The 15,979-nt window shown below is 44.5% G+C and overlaps 2 protein-coding genes across 32 annotated transcripts in view; both read left to right on the top strand.

Annotated features, from left to right (window-relative positions):
- Window positions 1-2,703, top strand: part of tjp1a (tight junction protein 1a) — a 77,854-nt gene extending 75,151 nt beyond the window's left edge. For all 28 annotated transcript variants that reach the window (XM_078085155.1, XM_078085143.1, XM_040196390.2 and 25 more), the window contains one exon: window positions 1,049-2,703. In XM_078085155.1, the coding sequence (XP_077941281.1) occupies window positions 1,049-1,143 (95 nt within the window). In that variant the 3' untranslated portion in view covers window positions 1,144-2,703. The remainder of the gene's footprint in view (window positions 1-1,048) is intronic.
- A 2,567-nt stretch (window positions 2,704-5,270) lies between these two features.
- fam189a1 (family with sequence similarity 189 member A1) overlaps window positions 5,271-15,979 on the top strand; it is a 59,363-nt gene continuing 48,654 nt past the window's right edge. For 3 of the 4 annotated variants that reach the window (XM_040163789.2, XM_078085161.1, XM_040163780.2), the window contains exon 1: window positions 5,285-6,162. In XM_040163789.2, coding sequence (XP_040019723.2) covers window positions 5,923-6,162 — 240 coding nt within the window. In that variant the 5' untranslated portion in view covers window positions 5,285-5,922. Of the gene's footprint in view, window positions 6,163-15,979 lie in introns of all 4 variants that reach the window. The other variant, XM_078085162.1, reaches the window with a different exon arrangement.

The raw sequence follows: 15,979 nt of genomic DNA, 5'->3' as shown, positions 1-15,979 counted from the left end.
GGGGAATCTGATAATTGTAACTCCTCTGTATGCAAATGGTTACTTGCTGATGACACTTTTAGTCAAGCAGCCGATGAGAGAAGATCCTGTAAAAACCACAAAACAGAATACTGTTTGTTCATCTTTATGTATCTCAACCGAAATGAGATAAAGAGAGGAAGTTGCCCAAATCCTCTTAAGAACTTTATTTAGTAGGTCATAATTTAGCAAACAAACTTTGAATAATAACCTAAGCTCAATAAAAAGTTGAGCTCTGGCTAAGAATTTTCTTTTTTTTTTTTTTTTTATAACTAATTCCTCCTTTTTCCTTTCTTACCTAAAACAGTAGTCATTTGTCCAGTGGTCAGGATTAGCTGCTAATTAGCCTCATTTTAAGGATGAAGCTTGGGGGGCTGAATGAGATGTGAGCTCACTCCGTTGTCCCGCTGAATTGTGGGAGGATTATCGGGCTGAGTCTTAATCCTCTCATTGTAAAGCGAGGCTGCTCTCCGGCCTCCTCCTGTCCCCTCCTTGGGTTTTCTCCCTTTGCTCCCCCTTTTTCCTTCTGTACAACTCACCGCATCCGACTGCCTCTCTTCTGTGTGTTAGACTAGATGATTGAAATATCTCACGGTACAACAGAATTAAATTATAGGCCGACATTAACCTCAAAATATGCGATAGGTCATCGTCTCGGCATTCTTTGGGGCTCGACCACTAATGTGATTTATTGAGTCATGTTTTCATAAGAAACACTCCCAAATTCTCCCAACAGCAAACTCTTTAAGAATGTAGTTTTAAGGTCCATCAGTTCAACCTTTTACAGTCCTGCCCTACAGTGACTAAGCTCAATAAAAAATAATAAACTGCTTTCATCGGCCAAACCGTGTGATATTATATAACATGGCCTACAGACTGAGCTGTGCAGAGAGCGGATTTAATAGGAGGCTCGTTTGTAATGGATTGTTGTGGTGTGAAGAGGAGTTGTGTGCACAGTGCTCATGAAATGCATTACAGCACTAACGAGCAGCTGTTATCACTCACTATGCCGCCATCTGTCTGTCCGCAGGTGACCCAAAAAGCTGGCAGAACAAGTCTCTCCCCGGAGACCCCAACTACCTGGTGGGGGCCAACTGTGTTTCTGTGCTCATCGACCACTTTTAAGGACGGCGCAGCAGGTGTGATGTCACTGAATGTGGAACCATGGGGCGTAAAGTGAAGGACACACATAAACACACGCACACAGGCACCATGTGATGGAGTATGAAGAAGATGCAGCCAGTGCTGCTTACTGCACCCTCGGATGAAGGCGATACACTGATGACGGTTACAAACATGTTCTTTAAACTTTTTCCCCGTTTTGAAGTTGTTGAAGTGAAATAAAACCATGGATGCATGCGCCATGCCGCTGAGGATTGACACTATATATAAGGCGATGTTTAATGTGACTATTACATGAATATAGATGAGGCTTTTGAGGCACTATAAATGCGTCAAAAGCCTGTGTTGGTGTATTTATGCTATATATGCATACGGTATATATAGTAGTATAGAGAAGAATTACTAAAATTGTACTTGTGAAGTCAATTTCCAGTCAACATCTTGTTATTTTTCAGTTCAGGTGCCCAAATACAAACTATTTCCACATTTAGAATATTTCTAATGAAGGTTCGAGACGAACGTGAAGTTTGATTGAAACGAAGGATGATGACAAGTATCTGTTGAAGAAGCTGGACATGAACCCAAGCAGCACACTTTTTAAGAGACGTTCTTCCTTTTCCTTCAGTGGTATCTCGTAGCTTTGTTTCTTACAGAGTAAGGCGTCTCCTTCCAGCCTGAGGGAGATCTATGCATGTTCTTTACTCAGGTCCAGTAGCCCCCTCAGTTCCCCCCTCGCATCTATTTCTCGCTCTCTCCATCTCGTCTTCTCTCTGTGTCGCACTCACACACACATAAGCAGTGATGCCTTATCTGCAGATTATTCACGTCTCATGAAGAAAACAATAAGTTATGATAAATTATGGTATGTCATTGTTTTGCCATTTCTATTTTTGGTTAACCCTTCTGTATAAATGAACTCGGGTTTAGCACACAATAACAATTTATAAAAGATAACAAACGTATGCTCTTCTTTTATCTGCTATGCATTACTCCAAAAAGAGAAGAATCGGAGAAGACGTGGCTGTAAATAAAGCTAGCGTATTGCCTTGTTTCTTTGGTTTGTAAATGAACTTTTTGTATGTCTTTCTTTTTTGTATGAAACTTAGAGAAAACCTGTTTTAAAAAGTGGAAGACACTCTTTGTATTCCGGATATAACCTCGAGCCTTGGAACTTGTAACCTAACAACAATGCATCACATCTTTTTTCTACCGATATATTCACACTACGTTATGGTCACAAAAAAAGCTCTTTTTATTCATTTCTTGAGGATCAGGAAAGTGCTTGGGCTAAAATACATTTAAAAACATGTTCTTTTAAAAGGGGGTGTGCTCTCAGAGACCCCTTCACTGATTTGTGATACTGGATGCTGTATTGTGTGCCCTTAAATGTATTTTTGTACTAATAGACAATATATGATGTATGGCACACCAGTACCATTTTATTTTTAGATAACACAGCTTTAATTGGATATTAGCTCTTCACTTGTGGCTGACTTTTTTTTCCCCTCAACACAATTTTAAGTATACCACTGTATTAATAAATAAAATCATTTTTAAAGTAAAGACACTTTGTCAAAGGGACTTTTTTTCCTTTTACATCTGATAAACACAACTGATCTTGTTATTGTAGTTCATTTATACTTAATGCATAATGTGTATTTATACAAATAAACTCACGCCCACTTTATTATGTCCACCTTGCCAGCAGAAGGTTGGACCTTCTTTTGCCTTCAGAACTGCCTTAATTCTTTGTGTCAACAAGGTGTTGAAAGTAGCCACAACAACATTCCTCAGAGATTTCGGTCCATATTGACATGATGGCACCACGCAGTTGCTGCAGATATGTTTTGGGCATAAAGGGGGGGACATGGTCAGCAACAATACTCAATTAGGCTGCAGCATTAAACAAAGCTCCATTACTAAGGGGCCCAAAGTGTGCCAAGAAAATATCCCCCCATCATCACACCAGAAGGCAGGATGGATCCGTGCTTTCATGTTCACGCCACATTCTGACCCGACCATCTGAATGTTGCAGATAAAATCATAACTCATCACACCAGGCATTGTTTTTTCCGGTCTTCTACTGTCCAATTTTGGTGACCCTGTGTGAGTTGTAATCTCAGTGTCCCGTTCTTATCTGGAGTGGCACCAGCTGTGGTCTCATGCTGCTGTAGGCCGTCTTCTTCAAGGTCCCTCGTGCGTTCAGAGATGGTGTTCTGCATTCCTCGGTTGTAACGAGTGGTGGAGTTCCTGTTGCCTTTCTGTCGTCCTCACATCAACGAGGCATTTTCGTCCACACAACTGCTGCTCACTGGATGTTTTTTCTTTTTCGGACCATTCTCTGTAAACCCTTGAGATGGTCGTTTGTAAAAACCCCAGTAGATCGGCAGTTTGTGACATCAGCCCGTCTGGAACAACAACCATCCACGTTTTAAAGTCACTTCCATCCCCTTTCTTCCCCATTCTGATGCTCGGTTTGACACTTCAGCAGGTCGGCTCGACCACATCCACGTGCCTGAGCGCATTAAGTTGCGGCCTTGAATGATTTGTGTTAATTTGTGTTAGCAATTGCACAGGTGTCCCTAATAAATTGGCTGGTGAGTGTATATGTATCTATACATACATTTATATATATTTATTGAAATTGCCAATTTTCCCAATATAATCATAATTCTGGCGGTTTAGTCAGTGGATTTTGTGACGTTATTTTTTCTTTAAATGACATTTTTGCTAATAATCAATCAGTTGACTCCTTATTTCAGCTCAGTGGCTGCTGCTTGACTGCACATCGTGTCATTATGTCGATATATATGTATGATATTACCACCATGGCTCAGGTTTGGCAGCTAGATGGTGCAGTTGAGCTCTCGGCGAGGGCTTGACAAGGGCAGGAATGGAAAAGTCCTTCATCTGATTTGAATCTATTTAAATATTTCCCTTTGTTTCGGTCCCTACCACCTAGACATGGAAGCTGGCCTAAATGATTCCTTTAACAAATTCATTTACGTAAGATGTTGTTGGTAGAGGTGGTAGAAAATAATGTTTCTGATGAAAACGTATACAGTTATTTGATAATCTGGGGTGTAGGAGAAGCTGTTTCTTGTTCTCATCTCTTATTCCCCTTATGAAATACATCTAGTTCTTTAAGAATCTAAATTCCCGTTGAATTAAATTGGAAAAAATGTTGACTAAACTGCTTAATACATGTCCACAAATCGTTAATTCAGTGATGGAAGAAGCACGTGGATATTTTACCTGGAAAGCAAGTACATCATGTTACAACTTTATTAAATATATCGATTTAAGTTAAAGTACATACACTAAGTATTTCCATCCAAAAACATTTAAAGTAACGTAAGTGGAAAGGCATGATGAGCTGAATAAAATATATCACAACGTTATAATGGCACTACTTTCTTATACAGCCAAGAAGCTTAATCTAAAATATTACATGATGATGACGTATCAATTTTGCCTGAAGTAGAATATAAAGTAACATAAAATGGTATAACTACATAACTACAATCAAAACACCGCGGCCAGAAGCTTCTGGGTCACAGCAGCACATTTTCTAACGAGTGTTTAACGACGAGCAGCCAACCGGATTTCAAGCACCTCTTTATCCAAAAGCCTCTCCAGGTGTGTCGCTCTCCTACCTGCCTGCGCTGCAACGTCACAGACCGCGTGAAGGACGCGCGAGGCACCGCCAGCGTTCAATGACACTGCGGACGTTGATACCGTTGCTTTGTTTCACAAAAAAAATGGTAAAACCGCCTCAACTTAAAAAAAAGACTGATCACACAAACACACTGTGAGACCCAAAACGCGTAAACCTCCCCAAAGGCACCTGGTTTTCTTCGTAGGGTCACCTGCTCGCGATGGTCCACGTTTTCATCCAGCACCCCCAGCAGCAAATCAAACGCTTTAACTGTTTATATTATTTATTTATTTGGGATTGATAGTAGCGAGCCCACCTCCTCCCCTCCGCCATCGTAGTGAAACAGACCGCGAGCAGCTCGCCGCCATGAGAGCGCGCACAGTGGCACATCTCCAATACGCAGTGTGCGTCTCCCGTCCTGCCCGCTAACGTTTGCTGTCGTCCGTGAAAAACCTCCGCCGGTGCAACACACACACACACACACACACACACACACACACACACACACACACACGGGAGACGCAGCTCGCTCACAACTGCGGACTTTGAAGGCATCACCCCCCCCCCCCCCCCCCCTCCTCCTTCTGAAAAAAAAAATCTCGCACCTTTTATTTTTTTGCACGCGTCTCGACCACGTCCCATCCCTCGCTTTCGAGTAGTTGGAGCCGGATGAGAGCACGCGAGCGTAACAATGGAGCGACGCGGGCTGGCGGGGATAACGCGGCTTTTCTTTGGTTTTCGCCTTTTTCTGGCGTTTTTGACTATTTGAGGAATGGGATCTTTGCCGGAACTGTCGCCGAGAACTCCCGGGGTCTTATTTTCCCAATTGTGACCTGAAAATCGTCCCGTTTTATTCGTGTGTCCATCTTGGTGCCTCGTCCCGTCCGCGCGTTCCTCACCTTTCTCCTCCCATCCGTCGCAGCGCATCTCTACTTGCAGCCGACTCCGAGGCGTCTTTCGTCTCATGGAGATCCGCATCCGCACCGGACACTGACCACGAGTTTACGCCGTTTACCAGCGCGCCGCCGGCGGACACACACACACACACGCAGCACGCCTGCTGTTTGTTGGATGTGTTTTGTCCTTTCTGCGCCGCTGCGTGTGCGTCGTACCCTTCAGTCACAATGCCGGTGAACGCGCTCCACCGCGGCGGCATCGGGGCCCCGGGGTCCCTGAGCCCCGCGTCGCTGTCCCGCAGCCTGTCCCGCCTCAGGGAGTACCGGACCCGCACGAGGATCATGCTGGCTCTGGGGGTCTCTCAGATGGTCCTGGGGAGTCTCATCCTGGCCGTGAGCTTCGCGGCGCTGGCTCTCACCACGTCACCCAGGGTCCGGCATTCGTGTCCCTTCTGGGCTGGTTTCTCTGTGAGTCCGACAATTACACACTGCTGGTTGTATTTGAGTCAACATGATGCAATATTTACTCCTACTAAATAATAGTAACCGTGTTGTAGTGTCATAGTATTTAGGAACATATTGAGACTCTAATAGAAAGGGAACATTATTTCAGCCCTGATGTGAAATAGTCTTTTTGTCACCTGTCACTTCATTGATCTCCTGGTGTTTTTCATAGTTTGATATGGTCACCGACGGCTGTTCTTTAACCTTTAACCTCCGAGCTGAACTAATTCCCGTCCCGTTGCCATGAAAAGGAAGACGTCCACATGTTTGGTAATTAGTTGTGAGGACACAAAGCCTTTGTTGTAATGAGTATCTCACACACACACACACACACACACACACACACACACACACACACACACACACACACACACACGCAGATGAAGTCAAGGAAGCGGGTGTTTTAAACACGCTGGCTCTCTCCTCTTTGTACCGAGGGACGTGTCGTGTGTTGAGACGTGTTTCTCTCCTTCATGTGAAATTTTCATGGTGGTTTTCCGTAAATATTTATGAATGCATCCATCCCTGATTTCCTGCCAGAGACCCAGCGCATGGCTTCTCAATTAATTATAGAAGCAGCGGGGCAGAGTGCAGGGGTGACGGGGGGGTCTGTGGCACCAGGGCCATCTCTTTGTCTGTGTTTGTGTGTGTGTGTGTGTGTGTGTGTGTGTCCGGCACTGATGGGAATAAAAAAAAAAGAGTCACTGGCTAGATGCCCCATTATGATAGAGAAAAGAGCGAGGACATGTGTCAGTGCCCATATGTGTGGATGTGTATAGTTACCGTCGGTAAACACAGGGGTCAAAGGTCAGTGCTAATTCTTCATCAGAGCCCCGGGCTGATTTGAGGTCTGTCAGCCTGTGGTGCTCTTACCTGCTGTCATTTACGTGCACCAAACTCTGGTGATTTGCTCAATCAGACGCTCTTTGCGGTGAAGTGGAGCCCCAATCTGCAGAAAACACTGTTAAATACGTTTAAGATCTAAATTGGCTCATTAAATTTGGTCTTTAATGTTGACTTATTTGAAAAGGAAAAACAGCGTTTGTTTGCCTTCATGGGATAATGTCATTAAACACACAGTCCTTTCCTATCAAGAATTCCCTCTGCATCTCAATAAGGTGTTATGGGATGCTTTCTGCAATCCTGCCTCCTCATTCAGTCCCTAAGATGAGTGTATTCTTTACACAGAAGCTTGCCTTGTGCGTCTCTAAGACTGCAGAACAAATCTTGATCTAATTTTAGAGACGGACGCTGTCCTTTTATTCTTGATCCATATGTGTCGCATGAAAGAAGGTGGTTAGCCTGAATACGATGGTTCTAATCTGGCGTTTCCATGCTGCAGTCGTCTTTTATGAACTTCTGACGAGCGTTTCTATCACACGTAAACCAGCTTCTTGAAAACTTGATTCTTTTAGCCTGTAAATGTAGTTTAGCATTGAATCTTGAAGCCTTTATGTTGTGTGTGTGTGGGACGTCATTAAGGATCTCTGTGTGATGACTGGCATTGTGGGAATTCATCATGGTCACAGCGAGAGAAGGCGTAATCTTCACTTCCTACACAGAGCATCACTGTAGCACACACACACACGTACACAGATACAACCCTCTTCGGTGTATTGCATATCAATGGATCAGTCTCTTTCATCCTGATTTTCCTCACTCCGGAGAGAAAAACATGTTTTACAGCTTTCATGTTAAGAGTTGGATGTTTGAAAGCAAAATATCTCTCTCTCTCTCTCTCTCTCTCACACACACACACACACACACACACACACACACACACACACACACACACACACACACAGTGACTTCCAGTAGATGTGTTTGGCGCTGAGCTTGAACGATGTACAGTTCTGCTTCCCTGGTCGGTGGTACCTGTTTCCCTGCTGGTTTCCCAGTTGTCTGCGGATCCCGGCGGCCTGCCGGGTTTGGCTGATGAATGAGTCGGCCGAGCGAGCCAAAGGGCCTCTGCTGCCGTCAGCAGCTGACAGGCAGAACAAATTACCGCTCACCTCGCATCTCTATGAATTAAGACTGTGAAGTGATCTGTGTGTCCGGACATACATGCACTGCTGTACACAAACAGCCTCCATCTCCTCTCTCATTTCCCCTCGATGAAAATGGAAACACTGTGGACAAAACGTGTGGATTTGTACATCCATCACTGCAGGCTCTTTATTGACACAATCAATTTGGATGCTTCCTTATCTCTTTGTGCACCACCATCGCGTCCCCTCTCCTCTCTGGAGGATACTCCTCGTTTCCCTCCTGGTTGTGCAGAAGAAGGTGGAATCTTTCTCAAAGTAACGTTCCCGACATCCCAAAACTACAGAGCGCGCATGCCGCGACAAAGACGGCTTAAGACTGCGTTCTCGGTATTTGTTGTGAGGCAGATCTCGCCGCCGCATTTCCAGCACAACCTTCAGCGAACTCTGCGCTAATCTGCCAAAGTGTGTGTTTGTGTTTGAGTAGAAGGCTGCACGGTGTTTTGTGGAGGGATCTGTGTTGTGGGGGCATATTGGGAAGCGCTCCGCCTTTTGTGGGTTGTTAAAAGAGGACAAAGGGCCACATTGAAGTAAAGTTTTCAACAGCTTCTTTAGGTTTTTTTTTAAGCTGTTCCTGAGGGATGATGGTCAGTTTGTCAGGTCTTGACTTGATCAAGACTAAAATGTTTTCAACAATTATTGAATGCATCACCACAACATTTTGAACACCACTGTTCTGTACTTTGTGTTCCCCAGACTTTATATTTATCGCCACAAGTAAAGTTTTCATTTATCGCGTGAAATATGGGTTTGCCTCCATATTTCCCCGGCATGTTTTTTTTCTTGGTGTAAATATGGCATTAGACTCCTTTTTCGATCATTAAGCTTGACTTGGAATAGAGAGACGTTCTCACTCAGCATGTGTGTTTTGTGCTGTCTTGAGATTGGAAGGCCAATCTCACGGAAAAACGGAAGGACTTTAGATGTGTGCACATCTAATCTGCTGTTTGTCTCAGTGGTGAATAGAAAGCAGCATTTCAACAAAGACTAAAAAGTGAACTGTTTGGATTGATTGTGTCGTTGCTGGGTTCTGCCTCCTCTGCAGCGTCATCATTAATTGGCTCGTTTATCAGGCTTCACTCGTATCCTGGCAACAGATCTTTAAACAAATGCGCAAACACAAATGTACTCATGCTTTAGTATTTGTTGAGAATGAATGAGTGAATCCGGGTGATGTTGTTGCTCTGAAAACTGACACACTGATCATTTAATTCTTTGGGGGGGGGGGGGGGGGGGGGGGGGTCGGTGTCAAACTAATAAAAAGTGAGGAGGGAAAGTTGTGTTACAGTCAATCAACTCACCACAGTTTCAAAGTGTGAAACGTTTGAAGACTAAGTGTCGGATTGATATGAGTCATAGTTTTCAGATGCAATGAACCAATGTGATGTAGTGCACAAACATGTTTGTTTGAATGTTTGGGCTTTGAGGATTTTGTGAGTAAATGTATTATCGAGCTTAGACTCACATTGATTTCTATTTTGATGAAGTAATTTGTGCTCCTCTGAAATCCTCGAGGAGCTTTGCTTTCCTTTCCTTTTCTTCGGAGGTTATTTTCTGCTGAGAAAGAATCACTTATTGAGAAACTACCTGCGATCCACCTCGATCCCAGTGGAGTAAAAGTTTTCTTCTTTTCAATTAGTTGAATTGATCCGTTAAACAATTAAAGCTTGCAAAGGGAATTACAAAGTAAAAATCCTGTGAAATGATGTGATAGTTAATTAACAGTCTCTAATCGCATCATAATTTCACTGTCCAGTTGTGCACATTGTGATAGAAGCATTATTCTATTATTGCGCAACACAAATTGCCGCTGGGCTGTTTGTTGCTTTGATGCAGCCTTTTAATCCCAGCTGTCAATAGAGGCCGCGGCTCCTCCGCTGCCTCACTCATCCTGTCAGTTTAGATTAAATTGAAGTTGCAGTCGACACACAAGTGCTCTCAGCCCGGACCACTCACGGCCGGACCGCGATCATATCGATCAACTGATTAGATGGATTCCATCAATCATCACACTGCTGTTTACTGACTCTCTTACTGGGTATTTTCTCACTGGCGGGTTAAAGCCGTCGGGAGGATGTCAAGTGGTTTCCGGGTTGGTCCGTGTCCAGGTGTCGGCGAACAGTTCAGTAATTCACTTTCCCGCTGCACCTTTTCCACAATAAGTAAGTAGGCACTCGGCCTGCTGCTCCTCATTAGTCTGAGGACCCTCCAGGGCATCCGGCCCGCACTCCAGTGCTACCAGTAAGCACCATAATGGTGGAAAGAACAGTTTGTCCTTGCTCCCACTTCAGCCCACACACACACACACACACACACACACACACACACACACACACACACACACACACACACACACACACACACACACACACACACACACACACACACAGTGTTTGAGAGAGACTCTAGAATTTCAAGTTGTCAACTTCACTTAATTCCCTGTCTCGCTGTGCTATGCTGTCAAAGCCTTTCCGCCTTATCGCGTTCCGCTGCCTGTGCTTTGATATTTTTTGGGGTGGTTCGTGGTCCCCGTTCAACGGCGGGTACGGGATGATCTGAGCTTCTTCGCTGTGTGTGCCGTGTTAAACGATGATTACAAATGCCTTTTGTAATAAGCCCCCCCCCCCCCCCCCCCCTCTTTGTCCCGCTCTCCTCACTGCAAATGACCAATTGAAGCAAAGAGGCGACGCAGCTCGAAACCTGGACGCGCCGCACGCCTGATTGGCAAAGCAGTCGTCGGGGAAATCCAGTCGCTCCAGAGTCGCATCGTGTTAACTATTAAGTTCTCCTCTTTTGTCTTGTCATCTTTGAGACCAGGAGGATACAATTAGGGACTTCATCATGAATGTTGTTTTGTCTCAGCAATGGTCCAGAACACAACATATTTAGTCTACTAGATAAGACTAAAACAATGTGGAATTGTTACACGTCCAACCATCGATAGCGTAACTGATGAATCTTTGCACCTCGGCTCAGGTGATCGTGTCCATGATAACTTTAATAAGCGCTACTACTTATCAGCACTGTGTGTTTTCTTGTTTCTTCTCTCGGATGTTTGAGGTCCGCTGTGCAGAATGACGTGTGTGTTTTACACCAGGCAGCGTTTCCACGTTCACCTGCTGAAGAGAGTCGATTTCTGTGTGCTCACCTTTAATCAGTCACACGTCATGTGACCAGCCAATCGCGGTCCTGCGTTCATTTATAGCACTTACACACTGTGATGTAGAAACATGAATCTCAAGGCAGAGTTCTTTATTATGTCTGAAAACCCCACAATGATGCAACGTGTGCACACACCTCTGCATCTCTGCGTCCGTTGGTATTCACAGACACCTTCATACACACACACAAACACACACACACACAAAGACACTGGCCGCCTCCATTGTGCATCATTCTGATCAGAGAAGCTGGGTGATGTGTGTAGATTCAGTCTTTTCCTAGACTCCATCTGTCCCTGAAAAGCACGTGTAGGATGGATTTTTTTGTTTTTTGTTTTTCAAATGCACAATATTTTTCTATTTGCGTACATCACAGATCTGTCATGAATCCCTTCTCCCTCAGCCCGCTGGCGTCTGCGTCGTGCCTGTGTGCCGGTCTGACACGCAGCCTGTGACAGAATGCTCGATGCTGCACTTCTTTACAAACAGCCCCGACCCGGCCGCCAGCGGGTCTGCCAGCAGACTGTTGAATAGAAAAGGCCAACAGGGTGGAGCTGCGCTCACAGGGAGGGAAACCAGGGCCGAGACAACGGAGCAGGCGGGGGGAGCAGAAGACTGTCGCGAGGTCCAGTTATTTGAAGACGCGGTGCTGCTGCACCGAGGAAAAACCTTCACGCAGGTGCTGCGATCACAGTTATTCTGCCTTTCTGTGTGGTCGCGTCAAATCCGACATCAAAGAGAAGCTTTGTGACGGAGATTTGTCTTTTGAGTTCCAGTGAAGTGCTAAACATCCACTTCCTCCTCCTTTATGGTAGAGATATAGTTACATAAAGAGCTTTTTCAGCGGCATGCCGCGACACGCCATCGTCAGAGTGGCGCTCTGATATCGGCGCTCACAGACAGACAAACGGACCTTTTGTTGGCGTGTTTGACTTGTGTCCTGTACCTGCCATTGAGTCGTAACTTCTTCCTGATTCAACAAAGCCGACTGTCGTCTCTCCCTCTGCAGCCGATCAATGGCAAAGCCTGCTGACTGGAGCGTCCCTTTGTTCTGTGATCAGCAGCTGTGTTGTGTTGGATGGTGCCTTTATGTGTGTAAACATGCGAGAGGGGCAGGTCAGGGGTGTGTGCGTGTGTATTTAGTTGTGTATATTGAGCTGGAGCAGACATAACAGTTGACTGTACACCCTCGACAGCCGAGCATCAAGGTGGTTGTTTGAGTGAATTAGGGCGGATTAACGGAAGAAAAAAGGAATGTAAAAGCAGTTCTTCTCTTTTGAGTTTTTCATATTGCTCCCGGTTTGTCTCCCAGTGCACCAGAATGTAGCCGACCACTGAGCTGAGAGCTGTTTTGAGAGTTTAATCGGGCAAAATCAAGAGCCTAAAAGACAAATCTGAGAAGCGTTACGTGAACTCTGTTCACAAGAAATATCAGTCATGGCACCAAAAAACAAATTCTGACATTGCCGCCGGAGTGAATGAACTTCCAAAAGGAAGAAAAGTCAAATTGACATTCAAACATTTTTAATTTCAAAATGTAAATATGCAGCCCTTGCAGCATGAAGTTGCTTGGCGATACGCGGCTCTCCAGACAGCAATTGCGAATCGTTTCATCATTTCATGTTGTTATTTTCATATTGTTCATTGACAGGGAGGAGAACCGTTGCTACGGTTACACATTACCGCTTTCTGTACCGCTTTCTGTAGACGTGGCAGTGAGACGGAGGACAGTCGTAGACAGCAGAGATTACAGTTGCAATAAAGAGCAAGTCCAGTCATTATGGAGGATACTTTACACAAGCTGTGGTTTTCTGAATGCTCTTAAATACATTTTTGATGAACTTTTTCAAATTGTTAAAACTGAAACACTCATTTATACTCAAAATATGGGTAGTAAACCCCCTGAGTGTATATTCACAGAGATTGATTGCATTTCTTTTCACGTCACAGGCTTCACGCTGAATTTGCATTGATTTAGTCTGCGTTGCACCTCTCTGCAGTATTAAAACTTTTGCATTTAAATACCTGGTGTTTCCAGGTTTGTTTCAATGCATTAAATAAAAAGGCATAGCTGCACTTTGTGAGCTCAGACCTCCTCTCCTCTCCTTACCTTCATCGACCTTCTCGATCATCTGAAGTACAGTCACAATACCACATTATGAGAAAAGTACAAGAATTTCCCAATGGAAGTGGGCAACAAGGATAAAATGTTCTTTTTGGGATAAATGAGCCAGGTCAGAGGTCAAAACTTTACCGCAGTTAATGGCCGACAACTGGTCACTAGGTGAGTAGAAAACGCGTACACATTACACACAAACAATCCCTCGGCGCCTAGCGGTGATCACATTTGTCAGCTGTAATGTAATCGCTGTTATGTCCTGGGGGAGTAGAGCAGCATAATCTTAAAGTCATTTTTCATTGTTAATAGCCTGAATGATGCATTTCCTCGTGGTGTCCTGATCTGTCTGTTGTTTCATCGATACACGTGTAACTGGCAACAGAGAGACCGGGCAAATAGATAATCCCTGGACAATATCCAAGACTTTGTATGCATACGCAGGACCCTGCGTGTGCGAGTGTGAGAGACATAAAAGCGATGATGGAGAAGGAGAGGACGGGTACAGGACTGATTGATCTGACGGTCCAACACGTCTGCCTTTTAAAGGAGCCCCGGTGGGACTTTTATAAGTGCAACAAGCCTCCAGAAAAGACCTTTATTATTGAGATCATATTTTCTCTCCACAGTCTTTTCACTCCTCCCTTACAGTTTGTCTTCATAATCACATCACAATGATTCCCCATATCAGATCAGGTGTTTTAACGGCCTTGTTGCCTATCTGTAATCTTTGCTGCGGTACATTGGAATGATATTGCAGAGCGAAAACCAGCTTTTCCTCAATTTTTCTTGCTCAATAAGACATCAGAAATGTTTATTTTCCTGTCCTGTAACTGTAGTGGATTAATTCTAGTGGATTCTGTTTTTTCTCTATTAATTCACAAGTTGATTTTTTTTTTTTATCCTCTGGGAAAAATGATCTACAAAAGAAAAAGAAGCAAATGTCTGCGTAAGCAAGCGGGTCATTGCGGCTGAATCTGATCTGTGTTTGCTCAGCAAAAAGGAGGCCAACCGCCCCCCAGGCCATCAGCTCCTCCCTCAGGTTGATATTTCAGCTCCCATTTCCTCCTCTCCGGCTCGGAGTGTTTCTTTTGGCATGCCTTCCACCCTCACATCATCTGCACCCTTCTTGATTCTACTCACAACCCACTTCTGTCCCTGGAGGTTGCGTCTCTGTGGGAACCAATGTAGGAGTTGTGACTCGAAGTGTCTGGGACTGCACTTTTTGGGGGGCATTTCAGGAGTTTGCATACGTCTTTCATAGAAACAGGGAATGTGTTTTTTTGGTTTATTGCACTGCACATTGTATCTGTTCACAAATTCCTCTTTCTCCGCTTTCTGGCTGCGATGCAAGCCACATCAGCTTAGCTTTGTTATTTTAGTATTTTACTTGTTTAGTGCAGACCGCAGTGCAAAACCCTAAAAATCTGCTGCATACAAGCCTTTTTTTGCTGTGATCAATACCTGACAACTGTGCTCAGAGAGAGAGAGAGAGGCAGAACTGCATGAAAACAGTGTTCATGTATTTTTAGAACTGAAAAAGCTCAGCTGGTCGTCGTCGCTTCTAATCAGTTGTTTCAGTCAACAGTTTATCTTAAAAGAAGTGATGCAATATTAATTTGAGATACATTTTGAGTTGAGTATTTTTTTAAACAGTGGATCTGATATTCCTTCTGCTTGCAGGACACTAAGATGTTTCAACGTGTATCATGAAACATTTCACAATAAAATACACTTTTCAGCAAATGATTCCAGTTACCGAAGATCACAACAGCATAAAAAATAATTCGTGGTGCTGCAGAAAACAACAGTCAACATCAGCACAGAATGAAGGCCAACGAGAGGTAAAGCACCTCCTAAATAACTAAGCTTTTATTCCATACAATGACGCTGTATCTCTAACTGTGGAAATAGAAGCAGTATTCTTATTCAATATCGACTTTGATTAGGACCTCGTCATGGTTGGTTACCATGGCAGCCAGAGAGCTTGTTAACAGTCCGCATCAGTTGAAGGAGGAGAGGGAATGAGGCTGCTGGGGGAGTGTCTCTCTCTCAGCCTCTTCCTCTGCCGCCTAATGAAACGAGCTTTAAGGGGAAGAAGAAACCAGTGTAAGAAAGGGAACGAGCTGTAGCACATGAGTTTTAAGGGTGAGATGACTGACGGGCTGTGAAAAAGAGACGAGTAAAATGAAAGCACATGAATAACAAAGGCTTCAGGACCGTTACTCGTATCAGCGGAACGAGGAGGGTGAAATGTTTTGGTTGAAGTTGATTGCGGCTGTGGTTCTGTGGGGCGATGAGTCCGGCCGTGTCTCGTGCTCCCTGTATGTGACCCTCTCATTAGCCGCTACTGGAGGACAGAAATAGGGGTTTGACAAGTTCACAAGCTCCTCCTGCGCTTTCTGATGCATCTGGGCGGCAGTTAGACCGGCGAGGAAAATAAGTGCGAGGCCGCGTCT

This window comes from Gasterosteus aculeatus, chromosome 12 (genome assembly GCF_964276395.1).
Source record: "Gasterosteus aculeatus chromosome 12, fGasAcu3.hap1.1, whole genome shotgun sequence".
In the NCBI taxonomy this organism is placed as follows: Eukaryota; Metazoa; Chordata; class Actinopteri; order Perciformes; family Gasterosteidae; genus Gasterosteus; species Gasterosteus aculeatus.
Note: the sequence above shows the minus strand (reverse complement) of the source record. Positions and strands in the feature narration are given on the sequence as shown.